Source organism: Nicotiana tomentosiformis, chromosome 3, assembly GCF_000390325.3.
Source record: "Nicotiana tomentosiformis chromosome 3, ASM39032v3, whole genome shotgun sequence".
NCBI lineage: Eukaryota > Viridiplantae > Streptophyta > Magnoliopsida > Solanales > Solanaceae > Nicotiana > Nicotiana tomentosiformis.
In genome coordinates this window covers 84,598,381-84,602,167 of record NC_090814.1, presented here as the reverse complement: position 1 = coordinate 84,602,167, position 3,787 = coordinate 84,598,381, and the positions used below count along the sequence as shown (strand labels likewise).

Sequence of the window (3,787 nt, the reverse complement as noted above, 5' to 3'; positions counted from 1 at the left end):
AGAAAGGTGCTCCGTTCAGGTGGTCAAATGATTGTGAAGAGAGCTTTCAGAAGCTCAAGACAGCTTTGACTACAGCTCCGGTATTTGTGTTGCCTATGGGTTCAGAGTCTTATACTGTGTATTGTGACACATCGCGTATTGGTCTCGGCGCAGTGCTGATGCAAGATGGTAGGGTAATTGCCTATGCATCCAGACAGTTAAAGGTACATGAGAAGAATTATCTAGTCCATGATCTTGAGTTAACAGCTATTGTTCATGCCTTAAAAATTTGGTGGCATTACTTGTACGGTGTCCAGTATGGGGTATATACCGATCATCGGAGTCTACAACATTTGTTTAAATAGAAGGATCTTAACTTGTGGCAGCGAAGGTGGTTGGAGTTGCTTAAGGATTATGATATCACCATCCTCTATCATCCCGGAAAGGCCAATGTGGTGGCCGATGCCTTGAGTCGTAAGGAGGAGAGTTTGGGCAGCTTAGTATACTTACCGGTAGCAGAGAAGCCTTTAGCCTTGGATGTTTAGGCCTTGGCTAATCAGTTTGTTAGATTGAATGATTCCGAGCCGAATCGAGTTTTGGCCTGTGTGGTTTCTCGGTCTTCTTTATATGATTGCATCAGAGAGCGCCAGTACAATGATCCACATCTTCCTGTCCTTAAGGACACAGTTCAGCATGGTGATGCCAAGGAAGTCACCATTGGATATGACGGTGTATTATGGATGCAGGGCAAGCTATGTGTGCCTAATGTAGATGGTTTGCGTGAGCTGATTCTCCAGGAAGCTCACAGTTCGTGGTACTCTATTCATCCAGGCACCGCGAAGATGTATCAGGATTTGAGGCAGCACTATTGGTGGAGGCGAATGAAGAAAGATATAGTTGGGTTTGTAGCTCTGTGTCTAAATTGTTACCAGGTAAAGTATGAACATCAGAGGCCAGGAGGATTTCTTCAGAGACTTAAAATTCCGGAGTGGAAGTGGGAGCGTATTACCATGGACTTTGTAGTTGGGCTCCCACGGACTTTGAGAAAGTTTGATGTTGTTTGGGTGATAGTAGCTCGGTTGACCAAATCTGCGCATTTTATTCTAGTCGGTACTAATTATTCTTCGGAGTGGTAGGCTGGGATATATATTCACGAGATTGTTCGCCTACACGGTGTGCCTGTGTTCATTATTTCAGATCGGGGTACGCAGTTTACCTCACAGTTTTGGAGGTCAGTGCAGCGAGAATTGGGCACACAGGTTCAGTTGAGTACAACATTTCACCCTCAGACGGACAGACAGCCCAAGCGCACTATTCAGATATTGGAGGATATGCTATGCGCTTGTGTCATTGATTTTGGCGGTTCTTGGGATCAATTTCTACCACTCGCGGAGTTTGCTTTCAATAATAGCTAACAGTCAAGTATTCAGATGACTCCGTATGAAGCCTTATATGGGATACGGTGTCGGTCTCCAGTGGGTTAGTTTGAGCTGGGTGAGGTTAGACTATTGGGTACTGACTTAGTTCAGGATACTTTAGAGAAGGTTAAAGTGATTAGGGAACGGCTTCGCACGACGCAGTCTAGACAGAAGAGTTATGCCGACAGGAAGGTCCGTGATGTAACTTACATGGTTGGGGAGAAGGTTAGGCTCAAGATCTCACCCATGAAGGGTGTGTTGAGGTTCGGGAAGAAAGGCAAGTTGAGCCCTCGGTATATTAGGCCTTTTGAGATACTTAAGAAAATTGGAGAGGTGGCTTATCATCTTGCTTTGCCAACTATTCTATCAAGTGTTCATCCAGTGTTCCATGTATCCATGCTTCGAAAGTATGTCGGGGATCCGTCTCATATTCTAGATTTCAGTAAAGTACAGCTGGGCAGTGATTTGACTTATGATGTGGAGTCGGTGGCTATTTTAGACCGACAGGTTCGAAAGTTGAGGTCAAAGAGCATAGAAACAGTGAGGGTGCAGTGGAAAGGCCAACCAGTCGGAGAAGCTACTTTGGAGGTTGAGAAGGATATGCGGAGCAAATATCCACTTATTTGAGACTCCAGGTATTATTCTAAACCCGTTCGAGGACGAACGTTTGTTTAAAAGGGGGGAATGTAACGACCCGGCCGGTCGTTTTGAGTATTATAATTTTTTTCCCCCATTTATTGCTCAATTTATGCTTTATAGTTATTTTATGACTTACTGGTTTAGTTGGTTTGGGTCCGGAAGGAATTCGGGATGAAATGAGATACTTAGTCTCATAATTGAAAATTTAAGTTAGAAAAGTGGACCGGATATGGACCTACATGTAAAAAACCTCGGATTCGAATTCTGATAATTCCAATAGCTCCATATGGTGATTTTGGAGTTAGGAGCGTGTCCAGAAAATTATTTGGAGGTCCGTGGTGGAATTAGGCTTGAAATGCCAAAAGTTAAAATTTTGGAAAGTTTGACCGGGGGGTTGACTTTTTGATATCGAGGTCGGAATCCGATTCTAAAAATTGGAATACCTCCGTTGATCATTTATGACTTGTGTGCAAAATTTGAGGTCAATCAGACGTGATTTGATAGGTTCTAGAGTCATTTGTAGAAATTAGAAATTTCAAAGTTCAATAGGCTTGAATTGGGGGTGTAATTCATGGTTTTAGCGTTGTTTGAGGTGATTTGAGGATTCGACTAAGTTCGTATGATGTTTTAGGACTTGTTGGTATATTTGGTTGAGGTCACGAGGGCCTCGGGTGAGTTTTGGATGGTTAACGGATAAAAAATTGAACTACAACAGCTGCTGAAATTTCCTTCTGCCAGATTCAAGCCCAAAAATCGAGCCCGGAATTGAGCCCAAAAATCGAGCCTAAAACTCGAGCCTAAAATCAAGCCACGATCGAGCCCAGGGTCGAGGGCCACGATCGAAGGAAGGGTCGAGGATCAGGATCGAAGGCACGATCGAGCCTAGGGTAGAGGGCCACGATCAAAGGTCAGGGTCGAGGGCCATGATTGAAGCCATGATCGAAGGCCAGGGTCGAGGTCCATGATCAAGGGCCAGGATCGAGGGTCATATTCGAGGCCCAGGATCGAGGCCTAGGATCGAGACCCATGATCGAGGACCACGATCGAAGGCCAAGATCGAGGCAGAATCGAGGTTGTCTAGGCAGAATTATAAAGCAGGGACTTCGTCCCATTCGCCATTTTGGCAAATTGGAGCTTGAGGAGAGGCGATTTTTGATAGATTTTCAAGGAAAACTTGATGTAAGTCCCTTGTGATCATTTCTACTCCATAATACTGAATTATCATCGAATAATCCGACTAGATTACATGATTTTGAGGTGTAAATCGGAGATTGGAACTTAGAAATTTGGGAATAAGATTTGTAGATTTGAGGGTCGAGTTGAGGTAGGATTTTGGTAAAATTGGTATGGGTAGACTCGTGGTTGACTGGGCTTTTGGATTTTGTAACTTTTGTCGGGTTCCGAGACGTGGGCCCCACGGGCAATTTTTGAGGTAAAATTCGGATTTTTATGGAAAATTAGCATTTTCTTATGGAACTAATTCTAATAAATTTTATAGACTGAAATGAATTATTTATGGCTAGATTCGAGGTGTTTGGAGGCCAATTCACGAGGAAAGGACATTGCAGAATAAGAATTTCACGGCTTGAGGTAAGTAACAGTTATAAATCTGGTCCTGAGGGTTTGAAACCCTGGATTTATGTCATGTGATTATTTTAGAGGTGACGCACATGCTAGGTGACGGGCGTGTGAGCGTGCACCGAAGGGATTGTGACTTGGTCTGTCCCGTGAAACTGTAAAGTTGAATAACG

The 3,787-nt window shown here is 43.8% G+C and overlaps 1 protein-coding gene across 1 annotated transcript; it reads left to right on the top strand.

The window, feature by feature from the left end:
• The first annotated feature begins 1,607 nt into the window (after positions 1 to 1,607).
• LOC138908111 (uncharacterized) lies at positions 1,608 to 2,024 on the top strand. The gene has a single exon (XM_070198751.1). It carries the CDS (start codon positions 1,608 to 1,610, stop codon positions 2,022 to 2,024), a length of 417 nt encoding a protein of 138 aa, XP_070054852.1.
• The last annotated feature ends 1,763 nt before the right edge of the window (positions 2,025 to 3,787 follow it).